This window comes from Alnus glutinosa, chromosome 5, assembly GCF_958979055.1.
Source record: "Alnus glutinosa chromosome 5, dhAlnGlut1.1, whole genome shotgun sequence".
NCBI classification, from domain to species: domain Eukaryota; kingdom Viridiplantae; phylum Streptophyta; class Magnoliopsida; order Fagales; family Betulaceae; genus Alnus; species Alnus glutinosa.
This window is the reverse complement of record NC_084890.1, coordinates 13,626,128-13,648,536: the sequence shown is the minus strand read 5'-3', so window position 1 is coordinate 13,648,536 and position 22,409 is coordinate 13,626,128. Positions and strand designations below refer to the sequence as shown.

At 36.4% G+C, this 22,409-nt stretch overlaps 3 protein-coding genes across 12 annotated transcripts; 1 reads left to right on the top strand and 2 right to left on the bottom strand.

Moving 5' to 3' along the window:
• On the bottom strand, window positions 1-3,024 carry LOC133868507 (uncharacterized). Its single transcript, XM_062305418.1, has 2 exons — window positions 2,873-3,024; window positions 1-922 (listed from the first exon to the last, which is right to left on the bottom strand). Exon 2 carries the CDS (start codon window positions 849-851, stop codon window positions 222-224), a length of 630 nt encoding a protein of 209 aa, XP_062161402.1. The 5' UTR covers window positions 852-922; window positions 2,873-3,024; the 3' UTR covers window positions 1-221.
• Window positions 3,025-3,201: 177 nt separating this feature from the next.
• LOC133867978 (urease accessory protein D) lies at window positions 3,202-10,433 on the top strand. 9 transcript variants are annotated; one of them, XR_009900255.1, is made up of 10 exons: window positions 3,202-3,372; window positions 3,498-3,563; window positions 3,668-3,742; window positions 3,940-3,984; window positions 4,639-4,872; window positions 6,522-6,604; window positions 6,764-6,932; window positions 7,939-8,096; window positions 9,168-9,209; window positions 9,612-10,433. XR_009900255.1 is itself a non-coding variant. In XM_062304758.1 (9 exons), the coding sequence occupies exons 1-8, from the start codon at window positions 3,271-3,273 to the stop codon at window positions 8,050-8,052; spliced, it is 888 nt and encodes a 295-aa protein (XP_062160742.1). In that variant the 5' UTR covers window positions 3,202-3,270; the 3' UTR covers window positions 8,053-8,095; window positions 9,168-9,375. The 9 variants fall into 9 exon arrangements, 5 of the variants coding, with proteins under 5 accessions (XP_062160742.1, XP_062160743.1, XP_062160744.1 ...); XR_009900256.1 differs by lacking the exon at window positions 9,612-10,433 and having other exon boundaries at window positions 6,764-6,831; window positions 7,939-8,095; window positions 9,168-9,375; XR_009900257.1 differs by lacking the exons at window positions 9,168-9,209; window positions 9,612-10,433 and adding an exon at window positions 8,442-9,043 and having other exon boundaries at window positions 6,764-6,831; window positions 7,939-8,095.
• A 499-nt stretch (window positions 10,434-10,932) lies between these two features.
• On the bottom strand, window positions 10,933-22,208 carry LOC133867977 (UDP-N-acetylglucosamine diphosphorylase 2-like). Of its 2 annotated transcripts, none has more exons than XM_062304757.1 (15): window positions 21,867-22,208; window positions 21,398-21,452; window positions 21,086-21,237; window positions 19,094-19,133; window positions 17,895-17,987; window positions 17,665-17,762; window positions 17,488-17,562; window positions 15,098-15,137; window positions 14,893-14,975; window positions 14,725-14,802; window positions 13,652-13,795; window positions 12,827-12,894; window positions 11,974-12,088; window positions 11,699-11,855; window positions 10,933-11,254 (listed from the first exon to the last, which is right to left on the bottom strand). In XM_062304757.1, the coding sequence occupies exons 1-15, from the start codon at window positions 22,026-22,028 to the stop codon at window positions 11,157-11,159; spliced, it is 1,458 nt and encodes a 485-aa protein (XP_062160741.1). In that variant the 5' UTR covers window positions 22,029-22,208; the 3' UTR covers window positions 10,933-11,156. The 2 variants fall into 2 exon arrangements, with proteins under 2 accessions (XP_062160741.1, XP_062160740.1); XM_062304756.1 differs by having other exon boundaries at window positions 17,665-17,777; window positions 21,867-22,206.
• Between the last annotated feature and the right edge of the window lie 201 nt (window positions 22,209-22,409).

The window sequence follows — 22,409 nt, the reverse complement described above, 5'->3', positions numbered from 1 at the left end:
AATAAAAGAACTGTTTGCCATGGCTCTAATAATTTCTTCATATGACTGAATCGATCCTGACATGCCCAAAATACCAAAACCCTTTAATCCATACAACAGGGATCACCCACCCTTCAAACTCAATGATTGCACGAGAAAATTATAACTATAGTGTCTAAAGCGGAAGAGACTAGATTCAGAAAATTTTAACAGGGAGTCGTACATTTCGAATCAGCTTCCATTCATTCCATGACAACCTTAGCTCCAAGAGCTTTCATCTTCTCAATTATTTGTTCACCTTCTTCTTTTGATACTCCCTTTTTCAAAATCGAAGGTGTCTTCTCCACCAAGTCTTTGGCTTCCTTGAGACCCAAATCCGTAAAACTCCTAACCTCCTTGATTACCTTGATCTTTGCAGCTGCTTCATACGACTCCAGTTTCAATTCAAAAACAGTCTTTTCTGGTTTCTTGTCCTCCTTGGCTGCTGTTGCTGCCTTCACTGCAATTCCAGCCACTCCAACAGCTCCTGGTTTCATGACTCCCACTGTTGGTGGTTCCTTCATTCCTATTTTTCTCATCATAATGACTCCCAACTCGCAAGCTTCAGCCAATGTGAGTCCTGAAACTTCTTCTACAAGCCTGAAGACACGGTCAGTTGGAGGACTACGATGCTCTGTAGGATCAAAAGTAGCTGGATCATAATCAGTTGGGAGCCTTCTCTGATCAATCTCAACTTCTTCCTCTTCCTCCTCCTTTGCAGGTTGACCAAAACTTCGAGTGAACCCATTTAAGTTAATTGGATTTAGTGCTACCACAGATTTTCTGGATAACCCAATAGGTAAATTATGCCTCAATCTCAAAAGGAAGCTCATTTTCAAGTCTATATTCTACTAATGGAAAATCAACCTATAAGCTTTGAGTTCTCACCCGGCAACAATATGGCCTGGAATCCAAAAGAAATAAATAAATAAAGGAACACGAGAATGTTAAATCATAAAAATTCATCCAAAAAAAAAAAAAAAAATCATAAACATTTGCTTTAATCTAGCTTAATATAATAGTAAATAAGATATTTACAAAGCTAAACTGGACATAAAATAAAGCTTCAAAAAGAAGAAGAAAAAAAAAAAACGAAAAGAAGAAGAAGAAGATATAATAGCTCTTAACCTCAAGAAGAGAAAACACATAAAAAGTTTGACTAAAATGCAGAATGTTGGCGAAGGGAAATACAGTAATACATCAAAGTGTGTTCCATGTTAGAATCGTTGAAATTGGGGTAAAAATAATCTCTAGGCATCAAAAGAAACATGACAATAAAAGATCGCATGAAACATATTGTTTCATCGAAAAGTCAACCAGAAATAGCATCAACTTGTATACTACTATCACATCGTCTATAGTCCACAACTCACGAAGAGGTGTTCAAAACATGTATATTTGGTAAAATTGGAACAGAAAATTCAAATGAATGTCCATCCGTACTAGAGATGAAAGTATATATTTGTAACTAACAAGTATTTTAATGAAATAAAAGGAATATAATAATGTTGATTGAATATTCAAAATCAAAGAACAGAGGCGGATATATTTTAATTAATGCGTTATCCATCTAAAAGACTGAGTTGATGGTTAACCAGCTCAAGTGCAGCAAAAGGTAGATGTAGTTTAATCTTCTTAGAGACAATGAGATGTTACTGTGATTTATATCACAGACATTTTGGTTGATGAAGGGTTATTGACAACAGTTTACATCATTTTTTGTTGCAAGCCTGCGTGAACTCCAGCTTTATCAGCCTAAAGACCTTGAAAAAGTTGGCGGCGCATTTGGAACAAGAAAGATTTTGAGGTGAAAGAAAGATATCAAGCAGATTTGATGATTTCTCTACTTGTCTTAAGATCATACACTGTATTCATTGACATTCCAAAGTTTAAATGCTTGAAAATATTAGATTTGATATATACTCAAGGATATGAAATGCTACTCCATGCTCAGAAATAAGTGAAATGGTTTGATAGCCTTGATTGCAAAGTAATGCTGCAGAAAGTTGTCAAACCCAAGTCTACTCATCCTCTATCCTACCCACTGCTTGTATACTCTGCACATTTCTTTTAGCCTAAAGTCCTAACTTTGGATTAACTAAAGGAAAACCCATAATAATTTCTTTTTGGAATCTTGATGCTATTGATCATATGTTTTCTGGACGCAATTTCTCATTCACAAAACTCATTCCTGTTTATAATTGAAAATACGGCTAACAACTAAGGTTAAACAGCAACAAGTCATTCCTTTCTACAAATGGTTTATTTCTTTTTCTTTACTTCTACATAATGCACACTTCCTCTGTGAAACTTTTCTGTTGGTAAATTTCCCTCAAAGAGTCTAAGGTTCATTTGCTCACTTCCATATCAGCTAGATTTTTCCGCGTCCCCTACCCAGTCAAGGACATGACTGCCAAGGACTAAGGTGCTGTGCCTTTCACCAAAACCTAACATCAAGATGGTATATATCTTACTGCCAACGAACTCTCCCCAATGCCACTTCCTTCCCTTATAAACTAGAGCTTCTAGTCTTTCCTAATGCAAATTTGCCCAACAGATTCAAGATTAGCTACTACGATTGAGTTATCCAAAGAATTCCCAGTGCTTATCAAGGATACCCAAAAAAAATTACTAACTTATTTAGAAAAAAGCCAAACGAATTTTTTTTTTTTTTGTTAATGAGAAGATGAAGGAAATGGGGAAAAAGATTCAAACTTTTTTGGACACAGTTTTTCACCGTTTGCAACCTCTCTCTCTCAATGGGAAAAAACCTCACATTCCAATTTCTGAAACCAAACACGCACCTACAAATCTATCCAGAAACTACAAAAAGAAATAAAAATATTAGAATTACCTGAAGGGAACACCGAAGACGACGACTTCTAGGACGGTAGGCTGTGATCGGCGATCGGAGGCTTCGCCGTAATGTTTCGTCAGAGCGTGGTGGCTTCAGTGTGTGCGCGAAGCAACTGATTATCAAGCTCCAGTTCCGGGGTTTAATTTTCTTTCTAAACGACGTCGTCCAGTCATGCAGTGTCGCAATAGATGAAAAACCTCTCAATCTAATTGCGTGGGCCGCGAAGCCCATTTTGAATTGCTTCCAACATTTCGCTGGCCCGGTTGGATTATATAAAATAAAATAAGCTGCACTTTCGGGTCGACCCAGTTAAGAAAGAAAGAACGTGGCTCTCACGCGCTCTCCATTTTGCCGCATTTTACAGTGCGACATTCACAGTGAGAGAGAGAGAGAGAATGGAAAGTGAAGGTAAGGTGGTGGTGGAGATGGTGGGAGGGAGATCTACAGTGACAAGGTGCTTCTCAAAATACCCCCTCAAATTCATAGTTCCCAATAAGGTTGGCTTTTTGTTCTTCATCTGTTCAATCATGTATTATATGTGGGCATTGATTTTTCATCACAAGCAATCTGAAAGTGAAGCTGAGGCTGTTAGACATGTTTCTTTTTTTGCTTTTTTCTTTAGGTGGGTCCCTCTAGTATTGATGCTGTTTGGATTTATAGCCTCACCTATGGTGGTGGCATTGTCTCTGTATGTTCCATCTATCTTACTCTTTTGTTCTTTCTCTTTTTGTATCACATAATAATAAGATTTTTTGGTTTTGTGGGTTATAATATTCTTTTTATTGGGTGCAGGGAGATTCTATTTCATGTGAATTAACCGTTGGAGATGGTTGCACCGCTGTCCTTACAACCCAAGCTTCAACAAAGGTTGATTTCTTTTGCTTTCTCTCAACTTGTTTTGCATTGCTTATTTTTGAGTCTGTTTGTGGGTTTTGAATTGTATTAAGTTCCGGGTTAAGTACCTTTAACAATGTTTGTGCCTGATTTTGCTGTAGCCTGTATTTCATTTGCTTCTTGTTATACACGGATCACTCAGCATGGTTTCTCACTTTATCCTACCATAGGTATACAAGTCCATGGGATCCAAGTGTTCTCAACAAGTCATGGAGGTAACAGTCTTGCCTTAACGAAATTACATGTGAAAACTATATGCCCCATCTTAAATCTTCATGAATTAGCAAATTTTATGTTAACATGCTGATGTACTCTTGACACTTTTTTGTTGACTATTTGCATTTGAGTTGGCTGTATTAAGTTAACTTGTTATTGGAGTTCAAGAAATACAAAGAATAAATGTGTTTGAGCTGTTTTTTTGTTAAATTTCCACTTATACGTGGTGATTTAACATGTATTAGAGCAGAGGTTCTAAGTTCAAATCTTAGCTCCATAGTTTACCTTTATTTCAATTAAAATATTCCATGTGTTATTTGATCCCACACATCAGAGAGAGTTTTAGAATATCAATTAATGATTAAGTTCACTAGTTATCCCAAATCACATTTTTAGGATAAGTGGTGATTTAATATTTTTAAAATGTTTCTCTTTTTATTTTTCTACAGCTCTTTACACTTTTGTATATGGTTATGGTGCATATAACTGTCGTTTCTTTTGTAAGAAGTTAGGGTCTAGGAGGTTTTCCTGTTGAAATCACGAGAGGACATTTATTGAAATACATAGAGAATGCTTCAAGAAATTTTCCTTTTTGATTTTTGGTGTGAAGAATGGTTTCAAAGTGATATTGGTGAATTAATGTGGTGCTGTAGACAAGAGTTGGGAGTGGTGCTGTATTGGCTGTCGTTCCAGACCCTGTGACATGTTTCTCCACAGCAAGGTACTCTCAGAAACAAGTCTTCAGGGTGGTTCCAGACTCAAATTTGGTCATTGTTGATTGGATTACCAGTGGGCGCCATGAAAGCGGAGAAAAATGGGATTTCGATCTTTATAAGAGCACCAACCACATCTTCTTAGAAGACGATCAGCCTTTGTTTCTTGATACGGTAATGCTATTTTTTTTTCTGTATTTGTTGCATTAGTAACATGCTGTTGCTTATTTAAGATAATGCTAGGAACAAATTTTTTACTAATGGGTGATTCTGGAAAGCTCTCAAAATTCCTTTTTATTGGTTATCTGTTTTGAGGACAATGTTATGAAGAAGCCATAGTATGGTAACTTAATCAACTTACCTCTGCTACTTACATAATGATTTTTTTTTTTTATAAGTAATTTCAAATTCAATAAAAAAGCGTTGAGGGGCGCAACCCTAATACACGGGAAGTATACAAGAGTGCCCCTAAACAGGAGGAACAACTAATAAATTTAGAAAGTCTACAAAAGTAGAAACACCTAGGTGGCAAAGACGGGACGCTATCCAAAGATATAGCATGTTAAGCACACGCTTCCTTAACACTACCATTACAGTCTCGACATCTTCAAAAAGCCTCGCATTCCGCTCCCACCAAATGCTCCACAAAACACAATGAGGAACTAACCGCCAAACTTTTTTAGCTAGGCCATGCCCAAAAAACGCACCCCATGTAGTCAACAAATCCAGCACCGTTTGTGGCATGACCCACTCAACTCCAAATAAAGAAAACATAAAACTCCAAAGCTCACGGGCGGCGTCGCAATGAAGTAACAGATGATCAATAAACTCCCCCTTCTTTTTACACATACAACACCACTCAATAACCACAATATTCCTCTTTCGCAGATTGTCATGGGTCAATATTTTTCCTAAAGCTGCAGACCATACAAAGAACGCCACCCTTGTCGGAGCCTTAGCACACCATATATTCTTCTACGGGAATGATGGGCCTTCTTTCCTACTAAGCATTTCATAATATGGCCTTACTTCAAAATAACCCCTTGTAGAAAGGTTCCAAACTAACTTGTCACCCTCTCCTTGTCGAATCGAAGTGGAGTACAACCGTTCGAAGAAAGAAAGCACCATCTCCATCTCCCAGTCCTGGAATTGCCGCGTAAAGAGAACATTCCAATGAATATTTCCATTATGAACAGCCAAATTATCCACCACCATTGCAGCTTTATTTCTCACATTACTATACAGAACTGGATAACAATGCTTCAAAGATCTCTCCCCACACCACCAATCATGCCAGAAACTGATATGTGACCCATCCCCTACCACAAACCGAACATAATTGCAAAACTTCTCCCATCCTTTCCTGATATATTTCCAAACCCCCACTCCATAGGAACCCGACACCTCAATAGAACACCACCCCCCCCACTTACATAATGATAATGTAATCTTACATTATTTTATCTTTTCCCTACAATTTTTCCGTGTCTTTCCTCCCCCTTTTGAAGTCTTCAACTTGCTCTAGCTCATAACAAGCTAGTAGGGTCGCCTTTTTGGCATTTTTTTATGGTTTTATTTTGGTTAGATTTATTTATTTATTTATAATTTAAATTAATTTTTATTTATACCTATAAAAAAAGAATTTTTATTTTTATTTTTACTTTATTTTATTATTTTTCTTTTTCAGTTGATTCTTTGGTTTGGAAGAATCAAAGATTTAGCAAAGTATGTTGTCTTGTAATAACAAAGTTTTGGGAGGCACCTGGAGGTTGTAGATTATTTTCTTAACACTTCATTTCACATGGTTTAACATTCTAAAACAGGTGCTTCTAGAGCGAGGAAGTATTACCTCTATTACAGAACGCATGCAGGACTATCAAGTCATTGCAATGGTTATTCTCATGGGGTGAGTAAAAATGATTTATAACTCGTGCCCGGCTTAGTTATCCTGTATATTATTGTATAATTTGGCAATGATTTTGTTTAGTTTATTTATGTTCAAAAGGGATGAAAGGAATTTGTATAAGTAAAATTAATGTTAGACCTTGTGATTGGTTTGTTGTAGGCCAAAGATGAATCACATTCAGAGCCAAGTTCAAGAAGATGTGAAGAGGATAATGTCTGAGCAATTACGTATGCCTTCCACTTCCTTGGGCCGCCAAATAATAACGAAATCTGATCATTGCTTGATGAAACCAAGCTTTATTGCTTCTGCTAGTGTCTTTGGTCCTAAGGTAGTTTGGTCAGAATTTGCTATCACAAGGTGGTGAATGAATTTTATGCTACAACTGTGCTTCTCCTGTTTTCTTTAACCTTGAATGAGAGCTTGCAGCTTGCTTACTGAGCTAACTTGTAAAAAGTAATTGTTTTTCATAACCTGCCTATATGAAAAGTGTTCACTTCATTGACTTCAGTTCGAGTAAACCCTCAAATTCTTGTAGTGTAGAATAGTGACTTCTTGACTTATCTCAAAAGCTTAATCAAGTGATTTTTAATTCAGTAAATTTTATTGCACTTAATTCAAATATAGTGTAAATGTTTCATTTTGTGAATGCTCAATGTACTTTTATGGGTTTCGCATTCTTAGTTTTAAGTTGAATGCAACTTTTCATGTGAAGGATTCATGAAATATTAACAGAACATTATTTTTTGCCTTCAACATATATAAAACCAAAGAACATATGTATATAATAGAACCAAGTTTAGTTCACTTTTCATGTTTCTACTTTGAATTTATGTCACAAGGATGCAGAGATTGGTGTACTTGTGTGCATCAATTGCGAGGCCTTTGACTCAGTGACCTTTATAAAACTGCTTATGCTATGCCGATAGGTACAAATACAATTCGGCTATTTGCAACGTCTGAAATCACAAAACAGGAGTGTCTTTGTTATGTAGCTCAAAAATAAGGGGTAAAGTGTATGTTAACTGATCTCACTCTCTCTAATTATTAATCTACACACCCTGGGATTTTGACCTAAGGACTTCACACTCCACTCTATTCTTAAATGGGAGGAGGTGTCATATGAGCTAGATCTCAATGGTTATGTTAATCGAGATCTCAATGCAATTATACTTTTACTCCCTTTATCCCCTTAAACTTAGCTTAGGCTTATTTATTTGAAAATACAAATGAAAAGTTGCTTACATTTTCCTGAGCATTTAACATAAATATTGTATAAATGTCATAGTGCTGGCTATCTGAGTTAAATGTTGGCCACTCGTTCACTGTCTGTGCAGGGGATAGGTCTTGTTGTTCGTGTAGCTGCCATGACGACTGAATCTGTTTATAGATTTCTGCAGCATCAATTGGCTTGCTTGGAGCCAATGCTCGGGGTATCACCCTATCGTTAAAATCATGAAGGGAGAATGTTTTTATGAAATCCTTGGCTCCATTGTAAGTATGCCATATTTCCGTTATGTTTCTATGGTTTTGTACTTATACCATTTTTTGTACTGACAACAGGATGTATGCGCTCCTAATTCTAAACTAAATGGTTTCTTCTAAGCAAAGGCTCTATCAAAGCTATTCTTTCCCTATTCCTTTACGAATTGTATTTTATTATCTATTAGATATTTAGATGTTTAAGGTTCCAGTGTGTGGGAAAATAATGCAGGCAATTGTCATATAGAGGCTGTGCAAGGAAAGGGACAATCAATTCAGATTTAGGCTCCTTTATCAAATTTCCAGGATGATGTTTTTTAACCATCTTCTAAGTTTTTATTTTTTATTTTTTTTCTAGGAGGGCTGATGACTAAATTTGGAATAAATGTGGACTTGTAAATACCGTCTCTGCGGATGTGTTATGAAAAGAAAAAAAATGGTTCTTTTTTTTCAAATGTCACCTCTCTCTTCAAGTCTCCATTTTTTCATTCACCAGTTTCATGAAATATAAAACGAACAGCATAAATGGAAGTATCAGACTTCACACCTCTGACGAGGAGGAGGAATCGATAAGTGAATGGGTCGATGATTTTCAAAGAAACGAAAAGAAAAAGTGAGTAGCTGAGTCTTTAGGCGTTCAAAGTGATCCAACTACCATGAATAATGTGTAAGCAGTTAATATGTTTTAGAGTATTGTTGTCCACAGAAAGAAAGAAAAAAAAAAGCCAGTTTGATCAGATCTATTATTCAAATGTGAGCACTGGGAAGTGCCTTTTGAAGAAATATTTACAGACATCCTTATCATTCCAGTCCCACCTTGCGAAGGCTGTCACAATCTTGTCCCGATTCTTATTTCTTTTACCCAAGTTTTTTTCCTGCGGTACTTGTGCTCAGATACATCTTGTTGAGACTAATTTTTCTTTAATAGATATGGACATTTGAAATCATAATTATTAATTGCCCATGCTGTTGCTTATGCTGCTTATTTTCTTGTGATCTTCTAATTAGAGGAATGTCACACTGAAAATTCACTTGTGGAGAGTTGTACATAATGCAACACTTGTCTTACTGTGATGTCTGACAGGGTTTTTTGATCAGTCACAATCTGCTCCAAACCCCGGCCCAGGTAATCCTGATTATCTGGATGTTGAAAAAATAAATGCATTATTGTAAGCTCATTTATTTGACAAGTAACTTTGAATTATTGGATTTGCCAAATCTTGACGAACTCATTTCTTATTTGCAATTCATGGAAGAATGGATCAGGGAAAACCTATCTTTATTGGCTGGAATAGGGTTTTTTTGAAGATAATTTTCATATGTTACTTTGTTTTTTCTTTTACACCAATTTATAGGCTCTCATTATGATATACTTGGTAACTGTCATAAATGGGACATATTATCATATCAAAGCATCAACCACAGCTCTTAGGTTCTAATCTTTCTCAAAGAAGTTCAGTTGATTTAATTATGGCTGATGGCATTTTTCAATTTTTTTGTTATGTTGTACGTAAATGAATATGTACAGGCTAAAGTATAGTAGAGCATTCACGACCAGCTTCGCTATTTCTTCTCACCCAAGTCATTGTCCAAACTTTTGGTGGAGTTTAGTTTGTGGAGCATGTTTTACCTAGCTACCTTGGAGATGTTTGAAATAACAGTTCAAAGAAAGCGGATTACTGTAGTTAAACTACGAAGCAAAGGGTCATTTTTACAGTTATACAGAATAATGCTGTATCAGCATGGGATTTGAAACAGGTTAGACTCGAACAATGGGGTTTAAGGACAAAGGTTTTTCCACCACTCTTAAGTAAGAAACTAGAAATTAGAGTGTTCTTGCAAAGGGGCTTGATCCTTTCCAGAAGAGAAGGTGGACTTTCTGATTCAAAAGGCTTGGTTAGTAACATCATTCTGCACTATAAGGTAGTCGCCTGCCTTCTCCAGCCACATTATGAGAAAGCTTTGGCTTGAATGCCTGCTCCAGTAGGATGAGCAGAAGTTGGATTTGGATATAATATCCTGCATCTAAAGTCTATACTGGGCATTTAGCTTACCGGTCATGATGCACAGGTTCTTGGTGCTAGGTTGATCGATCAAATTATTAGAGCCTTGTGGAAGCATTAGCACCATCATCGATGGCTTGTTTGATACTATAAACTCTCTTTTATGGAGAGGAATCTAACCTAACTTGAATCTGCTGGTACTCTTCCATGTGCATCAGACTTGGGAAATAATAACCTGTTAATCACCTTATTGCCAGGTTGAATACAGCCGCGCTCATTCATCGGACATAATCTGTAAACAACCTAATATACTTATTTTAAAATCACGTGGATTGAATGTAGATTAATGTTATTTAGTATATTGTTTTACGATTTCCAAAGAACTTAGATGATGTGGTAGTAAAAATCAATCATTTATTATATACTTGTATAAGAAGAAAAAAACAAATAATTTTACTTACTATCACGTAATACCAGTTGTATGATAGTCATATAGCAATTTATTAAATTGCATGACTTTTGAGTATATATATTCAGCCCGTACAACAGATCATTCTTGCCAAAGCTCCGCTAACATAATTGTAGACTGATAATCACTTCCAAATCGCTCACATGGCTATTGATTGCACTAATAAGTTTTTTTTTTTTTTTGAAAGGGATTGCACTAACAAGTATCTGACGCAAGTTGTAGAATCTTACTTCCGCCAGGCCTGCAATAAAAACCGACTTACATTTCTCCTTTTGCGTAGGCTCATTTCATGGTAAATGAAGACATCAATGGGGCATATACTGAATATCAAAAAGGTTTTAACTCGCAAAGAAGTGACCATAAATGGGGCAAATAAATGAATATCAAGGGGCATCCCAACTCAAGAATAAAATGCACAAAAGATATTGATATAGTTGAATAAATCCTGACATGCTTAAAATATCCCAAAACCTTTTAATCAATATACCATCCTTCAACCCACTCTTCGATCTGATACATGCATGAGAAAGACCAACCTCTCTCATTCTAACTTCAGTTGAAGTAGAGCCGCAAACATTGAGGATATATGGATCAAACTCAACTAAAATGTAATCTCGCAGGGCGCATGGAACGTTCTTCCACGGCATATAGCGTCAAGGTTTTCTCCAGCATAAGAACATAGTGGTGATACCTCCACACCTAGAAACAATATCAATTATGGCGGAGAACTAAGAATTGACTTTAAGAGCCCAGAAAAAAATACATTTCCTACAGCTGTTGCAGAAAAAAAACAGTTTGACAAACCCCCCCCTGTTCTTTCTCTCTTTCAAGAGTCAAAACTTATATCTTCTAGTGTTAGGTTGGGATTGAAGAATTGGAAGGGGAAGAATCTCATTGCTACTACATGTAGACTTGCTTGGGTTATATTAAAAGGACGCTTGTCAGTATTTTAGACTACCACTTGTCACAATTCTAAGCTATTCTCTTAAAGGCTAACCTCATCCAAGTCAACTGCCTGTCTAGGTTCAAGTAACCCCCTCCCTTCTCTTTTTTACTCCCTTATTTCCCCCCTTTTGGCATATGAATGCCCTTTATATGCTTCAATTGAACTATAAGAATGCATAATATAAAGTATGGAATTACCGGTTAAGTATAGGGGAACTGAATGTGTTAAGAAGCCACCTGCAGCAACTACCCAACGACTGTGGAGTCGGAGAACAAGAAGCCTAGCGCTGTCCGGGGTGTCAAAATTTGACCCATTGGCATTTTTAACTGGTGCAAACTCTTCTTCACGTAATACCTGGATATTGGGACAAACATTTTTTTTCCAAGTACAAAGGTAGGATTCTCGATAAGCAGCAGAAATATAATAAAGTAAATTTCTGGAATTACAGTGAGAACCAGAAGAACAAAGTAACCTCAAAAAGTGCAGTTGAAGGAGCATATGGAAATGCATCAAAAATAAACTGCTCTAATTTTAATCCCACTGTCTGTCCATGTATAGAAGGAATTTTCTTCTCAGCAAGATGGTAACTGCACTCACAAAGCATGTGCACATTAATATCCTTGTAATAGTTTAGAAACTCTGGGTGCAGACCTACAGATTTAAGTGCTGAACCGCAAAACAAAATTCAGATTGAGAACTGGTGAGTTAACACTAATGTGAAATGCAATACATTCTACCAATTACTTTTGTCTATGCAGACATATCAAATATACTAGAGTTCACTGATATATATCAAAATGGATGTTTGAAGACATGAAAGCTAGCTCGGGTTCTTCCTCTACTTGCACTCTACTTATATTATATGCCTCCAAGGACCCCCAGCCTTCCAGGACCTATAAGTTTAATGTTGATGGATCTTCTTTATCATCAAGATTCCAAACGAACTGGACTATATTACAGGGACGAGGAACCAAATCTAATTACCTTTTCCCTATTAAGCTAGGCATAATCACGATGACAGGTTCAATCAGCATTACTTAATAAAGTTAGACATGCATAGAGCTCAAAACTGTTCTAGAAGAAAAATTATGCATTTTATGCTAATGGAAAGACAAATGCATCATCTAGCTCCATGTATAAACTACTCTAACTCCCAGACTACTGGTACATGGCACTAATTGATAATTCCTGGCTAGGTAGAGTGCAACTAAAACTTTGCATCTGTTTTGCATTAAAAAAAAAATAGTGATTACAGGGATGACGGTTAACATAGCCATGCTGGATGGAAATCAAAGAAACAAGAGAGAGAGAAGAGCATCACTAACATGCTGTCTTTCTCGAGGCCACTTGCCACTTGGTTTAGAAAATCCAAGCTAAACATGTGTAAGCACACCTGAAAAGCAGGAATTAACAAGAACTCTAGAATGACATGAACTTTGGAAAGAATGCAAAACCATTAACGATGCAACTATATCTCCAATATAGCACATGACAAACCAAAATGCTCAGCAAAATATGGTGCTCTATGGTACCAATATCAAATTTCACTAAAAACATTGAGAAGCAAGCCATGCATACTGTTTTTAGTATTCAATATACTTCAACAAACAAAATGTATCTGCTTTTATATCTGGCAGATCTACATAAACAGTTCAAAATTCACAGATTTAGAGCATCATACTTTGGGGATGAGTTCTTGGTCAACCAAATAGAGCAACATCTCACAACAATTAAGTGTCGTCATTAAAGAGAAGAAAGGTATTTTCAATAATATAAGATTAGCACGTGTCATGTAATACCCCTGTCCGACATTAGAAAGATGAGAAGTAGCACACATAGAGTAGGTGATTTATAAAAATAGTTATGAGTGCTAAGTCCCGCATTGGTTAGTTACTAGGTGAAGCCGGGCTTTATAAGTGATTCTAGGAAGCTCAAAATTAACTAGTCATTTTGGGATGATAGTGCAGATGTGGCTAGCGCTTTTCCCTAAGTCATTATATGCCACCAACCAATGTAAGGAGGGGAGGGTCATATTGCCCTAGTTACATGAATCACAATTTTCACACAAACTTCTAAGAGTCCAGGATTCAAAGACAATAAAAAGAAAAATGTAAATCCACAAGATCAAACAATATGGAAACAGACATTACGTTACTCCAACAAAAACGAAGACGTCCAGTCTGCTGATTGATTGCAGAAGCCAGTGATTGGTCCAACTCACTGTACTCAACTACAGTGAGAGGTCCGCCTTTACCTCGCCTTACAAACACGCCGACCTTTTCTTGTGGATAAGCCTGTAACCAAATAACACCAGAAATTAAGATGTAATACCACATCCTACAAGTTTATACAAATAACAGAACAATTATGAAAAATTTAGCTACTACAGAGCATAATGACATTGTTCAAGAAACACAAATTGAATTGCAGTCAAATACATGCACTATATATTCATTTAGAGCTTCTACTTATTATCAAAACTGTGCTTAATTTGTTGCTGTATTTATTTATATTGATATGTAGATTCTACGCCAGATCCATTCCAACCTATGATCTGTTAAAAAGTATGAAACTCTATATGAGCTCACTTACAAATTATTAACAATTAGCATTTAGCACAGTAATGTTAACATACGATTTATAATAATTAAAACAAGGCCTCAGCCTATAATAGTTTATCAAAGGCTAGGAAGTACAAACATGCCTTGGGGATAGAGTGTCCCCATGTCTCACCCTGATGAAGACAACACATGTAGGACACACCTCCAGAAAAGTTGAATACAGACGTTGAAGATAGTGATGCCAAATAATTCAAACATGCACGAAGAAAATGGCAACTATAGAATATAAACATATCCTACTCCTACATGAATTGAGAACTGCAACTCTAAGCATTCATATTATTTTCATGGTTTCCTAATTACTTTTTTAGTGTCTTTAAGGAAAATCACACAATGATGAAAACTTCATTCACAAATCAGATCAATTACACATTCTCTTTTTCCTGACAGATCGAACCACTCAAATACAATATCCAGTAAATATTCAGAACAAAGTCAAAGTTCATATTAGGGAAATGATGACTTCAAGCAGCACAACAAAAGCAGCAGGAAGCTATAGCACAATCCAAATTCAAAAGCTCTCTCAAAAATCCATAATTTTAAATAATAGAGATAGTTAAAACAATTGAAGCTCCCATGTGTCTTTTCTAAGGAATAGTTACCTTACGAACAACTTTTGCAGCAGCAGCTACGCCTTTATCGATGAAATAGCCCAAGAAAGTTGGATCAGCTACTCGGACCTGCGTTCAAGATGCTGATTAACACAAAATAAAATAAAAAACTAGGGAACTTTAACCAACAGAAGACAAGTTAAGGAAAATAAAATTGACCAGTGCATTGTCTACGCCGTAGCAATCCACATATTTAATCCCTCTCGTGGCCATATCTTCTAACAATCTTGAAGATTTTAGAGCTGATCAACATATTAGGGCTTCAATTAAACCAATGAGTGTTGTCCAAAGAATAAGAGATAAAAAGATAGTCAAGTTCAGCAGTTGTAATCAAAATGTAAAGTGGAAGTTTTAGAAAAGATACCTGAATATACTCCACCATTCCCATCTGGAGCCTTAGATACCTGGCTTCAAGAAATTAAACTCATATAGTGACCACATTGACAGAATGGATAAGTAACTTATTAACAGAATAAAACAAAATGAATTGAAATAATCCTAGTAACGGTCAACAATTATCAAAAAGCTTCAATGATGAAACATATTGAGGAGCAATATGGCATGAAGGACTTTTTTTTATGCACCAAAAATATATATATATATATATATATATATATATATATATATATATATATATCAATTATATTCTCTCCAAAAAGTTTTGTAATAGGTAAGCAAAGAAGTTATTAAAAAGTGTAAAGGCGCGCCCTTAAGCATACAGGAAATATATAAAAATGACACCAAAACAGGAAAAAATAGAGAACGAAGGAAAAACACCCACAAAACCCAAAAACAGAAGGAAATCCAAACACCCCAACATAACCAACCTACAAAACCCAGAGACCATTACATTACAGCAAGGGCCCTTTTGCCTTACTCCGACTATAACCAAAACCCCTGGCATCATAATTTGTAGGTTCTTCACCTCAGGACTCCCTTTAAATTTAGAAGTGAAGACTAAAGCCTCTAGACGCTGCTCCTCATCAACTTGAACCATTAATTCCAAAAAGTCCTTTACATTCCCCTCGTGGGAGACCCCAGAGTTTGAAAACAGAGGAAGGCACCCAAACACAGACTGGACTACAGAGAGAGGAGACCCAATCACTTCTGACGGAGGAAGGACCACGTTGCTTGGGAGAAGAAAGCCACTCCGAAGAAGAGGCTGACTGACCTCATCTCGAAAAGGCGCAGGTGCCAACAAGGGCTTGGCAATGGCCCCAATCAACAACATAGAAGGAGCTAGGGGAGCATTGGTTGCCGCCAAAGCCTCAGCAAGCAAATGCTCATCCAATCTACCAACCTTAGGCTTCTAGGAGTATCTAAACACTGAGTTGGATTCCGATGGATAAATAGGCGCCCCAGACTCCGATATCACAGGGAGAGAACAACACAGCCTTTCACCTAACGCATCCACACCTGAAGAGCAGTCACCGGAAACATCCAGGAACGCTGGACCACTCCCAATGAGAGTTGGAGACGGAGCCAGCTCCGGCGAGGCAAACTGGCCAAGCTTCCAAACAGAACCCAGATCCGGCAACCCGGTACAGACCTCTGATTCAGATGGCAAAGGAGGCTGATTGCTCTTCAACTTCATAGGACTGCCAAATGAATATGTTTGACAGCACAGTTGGGAATAGGTGAATTCTCAATAAATTTCAAAGTTTGTGTTACCGTACTCTAATAGATTAGTATGTAAAAACGTTTATCATCATTACAATATTAGGATACTATATTCTTACAAGCCAGATTGCCCATTTTCTTTTCACTAAACCGTTTCCCTAATTAATGAATAATACATTATGTTCTCCTTGGTGTCCAAGATGGTATTAGAGCCCTAACAGGCAGGGCCTGCTGGCACTTCAATTCATAGTACTTCTAATCTTTTATGGAGAGGTCAATCGATCCACCATTTGCTGAGATCCAACCAATGAAATTACCGGAAACCTTGAACAATGCCATTCATCAGAAATATTAGGCAGCTCGAGGTTGCAATGTTATGAATATGAGCAATACTAAATTCAGACTATAAGTTAAATGCTAATTCTTTTTCCTAATGTGAGATTTTTCTTACCAGCTCCTTTGTTCTTTACTAATTTCTTTTATCTGATTTTATAGGTAAACATTCAATGAGTTTAAAATTTCTCAAGAGGTAAACACGTAGAAATGTTTTGGTTGCTGTGACTCTCCTACTTCTATAATGCATTGGAGATATAATTTTCAGTTCTCATAGTAGACTTGAATCTGTAGCAGTCTATTAGATCAGCAAATCAAAGCCTGTAGGACTTTTTGTATTAGTATGTTCCACTGCAATTTAGTTATATGTGTTCCCTATCAGTCCACACTTTTTATTGGTTCTCTTTTCATCTAACTGTTGCATTCTTAATTATGAAGCACTGAAATTATCAAGTGTATAAAGACTACCTATACAAAGCACCTCCAACATATTTAAATCATGTAATAACATAACTTTATCTATAACTACGTAAAATTAGCTTTATTGAATTCTTCAGCTCTCTGAGCACTTCATACTTATACTTTATATAATAACGAATTACACTATAGTAGTTTGTTTTTTGTTCAGTTTACCCTCAATACATCCATAATTAATGCAACAAAGGGCTCGATAGCTTTCAAGAGGAGACCAAAGATAGGATTCCAGCAAAAATTTTGATGACCCAAAACCAGCTTATTTGCAGAAGACCAACGAAACTTAAAAAAATCCAATTCAGTTTGTCTACAAAAAGGAAATCATACCCTGTATGGAGTCTCCATAATAAATCTGCCATCTTTTGAAACACAAGGTATGGTGCCTTGCTGAAAGAAGGTAACCTGCATCAAGAAGTGTATCCTGTAAGCAGAAAAATATTCGCAGAGGGGGGGGGGGGGGGGGGGGGGGAAGAGGATACTAATAGAAAATAAAAGAATTCTTACTTGGTCAGCTTCCAGACCAAAGAATTTATGACTTTCAAAAAATTTGCGTGTGGCATCATCAGTGAATGGACTGGTCATTATGTACCAATGTATTTGCACTGATCCAGCAGAAACTGCAGGTATTATTATAATAGGATAGATGAATGAACATTGAACTTGTCGGCTACCATATGGCGAGGGTTTTCTGTTGTTTAGCTAGGACTTCAAAGAAGAGAGAGAGAGAGATTTACCCTCATTTGTAGCCTGAGCAGCTAGTCTTTGAACACATAAAATTCGCTCAGCTTGCAGTTGAAAAAGTGACTTGCCAGATGGAAGCCCAATATCTAAATGAAAGTAAAAATAAAGAGAAAAGGTAAAAATAACAGAGCCATTTATTTCAAAACTATTCAGAGGGAAATACCAAATTGAGAAAATTCTCAAGGATCAAATATATCCGCAAAATTATGAACTGCCATAAAATTCTCAATGAAAAACAATGAAAAGGCTTATTTATACTATTTAGGAAAAGTAATTAACATAAAATAATAAAATAGATAATATTAACCAAAAAAATGAGGAAATCAATTATTATATATTCTGGTCTTGCAATTCTAATGAATTTTTCCAATTTTTTATATTGACATTTTAGATTTTTTTACTAGTAAGTAATAGAAGCAATCATCCAGATTTCCTTTCATTGTAAATTTTCAACTAAAGATATGACCTTGAACAACAGAAGGTGGAAGACAGCATTAGCAAAGGCCACCAGGGAAAACATGAAGTCTGTGCTTGAACTAGAGATATGACCCACGCTAGAAAAAGGCAACTATTTTAGCCGACAAGCAGAGAGCAATGAATTTATACTTTGTGAAGTACTCTTTGTGTAGTAACAAAATTTACTCCCTCTGCCCCATATTGTTTGTCTACCTAAGGAAATCCACCTCTTTAAAGGGACATCATTTAATGCATTGTCTTTCAAATAAAATGAAATATGTTTCCAAGACTACCTCCTTTTAGGGGAGGTAGTCTTGGAAACAGAATAAGCAAAACCATTGACTTTACAATAAAGCAAGGCCATATTCAGAAAGTTATTCAATTTATGCTGAATGATTTTCAAACTGGACACATATCGAGACATCCGAAAATGAAATACCGGACATTCAGACAAATAGTATGGGAGGAAGGAGTATTGAACTTTCCTAATAGTTTGACATACAGGAAGAGAGGAAAAAACATTAAAGAATTTTATAACTATCTTAATATGCACATCTAGCGTTCTCTAAGCATTTGTAGTTCTTATTTAGCAACTCTTTTGATTGTTAAGATAGAAAATGGAGATGCAGGGTATTGATCCCTCTTCTGTTTCCAGTTCAACACCAACCCTTTAGATTAGACATATCAGGCACAACAGAAATTGTTCCAAAATGAAGTTAACTTGATATTTACTCACTGAAACACCCTTTTGGATCTGAACTTCCGAGCCGAGTTCCCTGCATTTATATTTATATCAAGAGAAAATGCAACTAATAATTAGATTAACACAATGAAAAAGGGAGAGAAAAAAATAACATGAAAAAGAAGAGAGGGAGAGAGAGAAACATATGTAAGAACAAACAAGTAGACATGCATCCTGATAAGGTCTAAAAGATTAGCTACACACCTTTTCCTAAAAAGATTTACATTGATCGACCAATCAACCAATCTATGTAACCTTGAACCAGCAATATACTAAAAAATGTCCATTATCAAAGAGATGGGGAGGGGGGCACGTCATCGTGATGGACGGATGCTGCATGTGCAAGAGGAATGGAGAATCTGTGGACCACCTTCTTCTTCATTGTGATGTAGCTTCTGTTATTTTGAGCATTCTTTTCACTCGCTTTGGGACGTCCTGGGTTATGCCTAGACGCGTTATTAATTTGTATGATTGTTAGTGGTCCTCTGGTAGGCCAAGGAGCGGTGCAGTGTGAAAAATAGTGTCTACGTTCTTCTTTTGGTGTTTATGGAAGGAAATGAATGATATTATTTCTTTGTTTGAAATTTTGTATCTTTGGACGGCGGCATATGTGTCTTCTTTGTCTATTAGATTTAGTGATTTTCCCATAATATATTCTATGCCCTACTCCTCGCGCACAAGTTTTATTCAGAATCAATTCATAATTGACTTTTTACAGCAGTTCAACTACACCATAGTATAATTCCTCAACAGATCTTCCTAGTTCCTTTGTAACACAATGTTTATACCATAGCATACTTGGCCTTTTCCATTGGGTGATTGGCGACTTTCTTTAAGAGCTATGTTTATAAAAAAAAATTTAATCCATATGCTCTTTTGATTCAACAGAAATTTTTTCAGAAAAAAAATGGGGTAAAATTTAGTTACAAATATGTCTTGGTAAAGCTAATTGCAGATACAACATATACTAACTCTAACCATCAAAATTAATTGCTTACGATAACATATTAAGGATTAAATTTAAGAAGGAGGACAAGTTTTCTGTTAAAAGATTCCTGTTCCGACCTAGAAAGCAATAAGGAAAAAATATATCAAGATTAAACTAGAAATATTAAAGCTAATGATTTATGAAAATTGCTGTACAATGTAACTGGATGACTCGGGAAGGTGGAGATAATGGGGGCTCAAGATTGGTCTAGAAATGTCTTAGTGATTATAATCTTAAAGTTCCACAGAAAATACTGCCTTTCTAGCTAGATTTAATTGAATAATAATCTTTTTTTATTGTGTCAGAGTGGAAGGTATCCTATCTTGTAATTTTAGTTATTGAAAAGGGATAAAAATACATAAATAAATTAAACCTCCTCAGACCTAAGTTCTTAAACAAAAAATATAGACTACTATAAATATTCCCAAAAGTGTTCTCTTTTAACAGATTGGGGCCTAAGCATTCCAGCTTTCACATTTGACGATCTTCAAGAGAATTTCATTTTCTATAATTGCTTCCAACTACGAAAAAATGTGGAATTCTAAAAAGCAACTTTGTTACTAATAATGATTATCCACAGAAAAAGCTACAATCATTGCTTTACTATCATTAGTGGACTTATTAATCAGCAATTCTCATAAGTGGACTTCCAGAAGAAAAGAATGTATTACCGACCAGAAAGTGAGAGTATCACATAAAAATTAAAAGTGACTACTTTTACACAATTAAGTTAAGCATAACAATCATCAAATTGTTATTAGTAGCAAAAACCCCAAAAAGCAATATCATACAAGAATTATGGTTAGAGAGAGATTTTCATGAATACCCACGTAAACAGAATTATTAAATAGTCGATTCTTTTTAGCTGCAGGATAAAGTTAAACGCAAAGTTAAAGCAATTCACACAAAAGTAAAAGCAACTCTCACAAAAGTATGGCGCATCAACTATTTCTTATGGTTAAACATACGAAAAAAGAAGAGAATAATAAGAGTAATACCTGGCCACCAGATAAAAGCAACACAGCCAGTTTTCCCTCCGAAATGGCCTTCAAACCCATCTTCCACCATCGCTCTCTCTGTTCAAGTGATCGCTCCTCCACCGTAGACACACTGCTCTCCGGCACTGGCTCTATAGCCGCTGCTGGTAGCCCTGAAATCTCAATTAAAATCAAGTAATCCACACATCAAAACCTACCAGAATTGGACTATAATTATATATGGGCGCATGCATGTATAATGTACAGATAGTTAGAGAGAAAGAGAGAGAGAGAGAGAGAGAGAGAGAGAGAGAGAGAGAGAGAGATTCGGACCTTGAGATCGAAGTGAACAGCGAATGATCCGATCGATCCTTGGAAGATCCAAATTCTGAAGAAAGCATCATCAATCACAACAAATTCATATTTTAAAGGCAAGGATATAAAAATTTGTTTTCGCAGTGAAGGACACTGATTTGATCACAGATCAACCAAATTCACCAAAGACTCATCACCAACCCCCCGTTTGGTTGCAGAGAAAATACAGACAACCAAACAAACAAAAGCCGCAATTTACGAGTCAATAAATTCCCATCGTTTGGCGCCAGAGAAAAGCAAAGCCCGGACTCAGCCATTACGCTCAATTGTTTGACGAGCCATTCATTTTCCAATCGTTTCTCAGCTCTCTCGGGAACCAAACAGGGACGAGCAGCAGAAGAGAAAGGAAAAGCACAATTCTAATGCGAACAAATCAAGTCATTAGAAAAACAAAGAAAGTGAGAGATCCAGAGGAGGTTGAAATGACCTCCATGTCCTTGACGAGAAGGTCACGCTCCTCGGGAGAGAGCTCGTCCCAGAGGGCAAAAGCGTCTTCCTGGCCGTAGTCCTTGAGCCTCTCCAGCAAAGCCTGGGGCGGCATCGTTGCGTTGTTGCTCTCCACCGCCACCGCACCCTGTGGTTCCCTCATTCTCTTCTCCTTCCCAGATCTCTCTCACTCTCTCTCTCTCTCACACAGTTTTTGTTCTTTTTCTTCTTCTTCAGTTTGTATTGGTAACGTTGGTGGTTGAGCTTATAGAGAGAATAGGGAGAGTAGAACAGTGTAACCGCCAACTATCATCTAAATCACGGAAATGGCCTTCGCCTGAGTTTTAATTCCTGGAGCATGCCACTTCCTATTTTGTGATTTAGGACCAAACCATCTAATTTAAGTGGAATATTAAAAGTTGAAGATTTTGGTAACAACTGTTTAATTTTTTATTTTTTATTTCTCTTTATAGAAGACATATGACTAAAATTTTCTATCTTTGATTTTCTTTTCTATTTTTAAGTGTTTTGTGCTACGTGAAGT

Coding starts and splice junctions, on each gene's coding strand:
- LOC133867977 (XM_062304756.1), bottom strand. CDS start 22,028: ATGAGGGAACCACAGGGTGCGGTGGCGGTGGAGAGCAACAACGCAACG. Junction 21,453..21,866: donor TTCTCGTCAAGGACATGGAG/GTCATTTCAACC, acceptor TGCTTTCTTCAG/AATTTGGATCTTCCAAGGAT. Junction 14,803..14,892: donor ACGGCGTAGACAATGCACTG/GTCAATTTTATT, acceptor TCTTGAACGCAG/GTCCGAGTAGCTGATCCAAC.
- LOC133868507 (XM_062305418.1), bottom strand. CDS start 851: ATGAGCTTCCTTTTGAGATTGAGGCATAATTTACCTATTGGGTTATCC.
- LOC133867978 (XM_062304758.1), top strand. CDS start 3,271: ATGGAAAGTGAAGGTAAGGTGGTGGTGGAGATGGTGGGAGGGAGATCT. Junction 3,985..4,638: donor GTTCTCAACAAGTCATGGAG/GTAACAGTCTTG, acceptor GTGGTGCTGTAG/ACAAGAGTTGGGAGTGGTGC. Junction 4,873..6,521: donor AGCCTTTGTTTCTTGATACG/GTAATGCTATTT, acceptor ATTCTAAAACAG/GTGCTTCTAGAGCGAGGAAG.